Source organism: Cystoisospora suis (genome assembly GCF_002600585.1).
Source record: "Cystoisospora suis strain Wien I chromosome Unknown contig_9145, whole genome shotgun sequence".
Taxonomy (NCBI): domain Eukaryota; phylum Apicomplexa; class Conoidasida; order Eucoccidiorida; family Sarcocystidae; genus Cystoisospora; species Cystoisospora suis.
In genome coordinates this window covers 742-993 of record NW_027161923.1, presented here as the reverse complement: position 1 = coordinate 993, position 252 = coordinate 742, and the positions used below count along the sequence as shown (strand labels likewise).

The following is a 252-nucleotide window of genomic DNA, read 5'->3' as shown; positions in this document are numbered from 1 at the left end:
TCTGGATGGGATAATTCGATCCGCGAGACACCGCTTGCTATGTGCATTCTCTTACCGACTTCAAGTTTTTCTACTTCAGGCGTACTAACAAAATCAACGGTGATCCATCGTATAGGAGAGCGGTCGCTGTCGTCTTTCTCTCCTTCGTTCCGTTCTCTCGGGAGAATCAGCGATGGCCGAGCTTTTCCGAAAATAAACGTAGACTTTCTTAGCGCTTGCATTGTGGCCGAGGGAAGTAGTCTAAAGAATAGG

General features: G+C 47.6%; 1 protein-coding gene across 1 annotated transcript in view; it reads right to left on the bottom strand.

Annotated features, from left to right (window-relative positions):
* The window catches only part of CSUI_010980 (uncharacterized protein), a gene marked incomplete at its 3' end in the record, with an annotated part of 3,201 nt that extends 2,949 nt beyond the window's left edge, over positions 1-252 (bottom strand). Inside the window, exon 1 of the mRNA XM_068071081.1 lies at positions 56-252. Coding sequence (XP_067916944.1) covers positions 56-221 — 166 coding nt within the window. The remainder of the gene's footprint in view (positions 1-55) is intronic.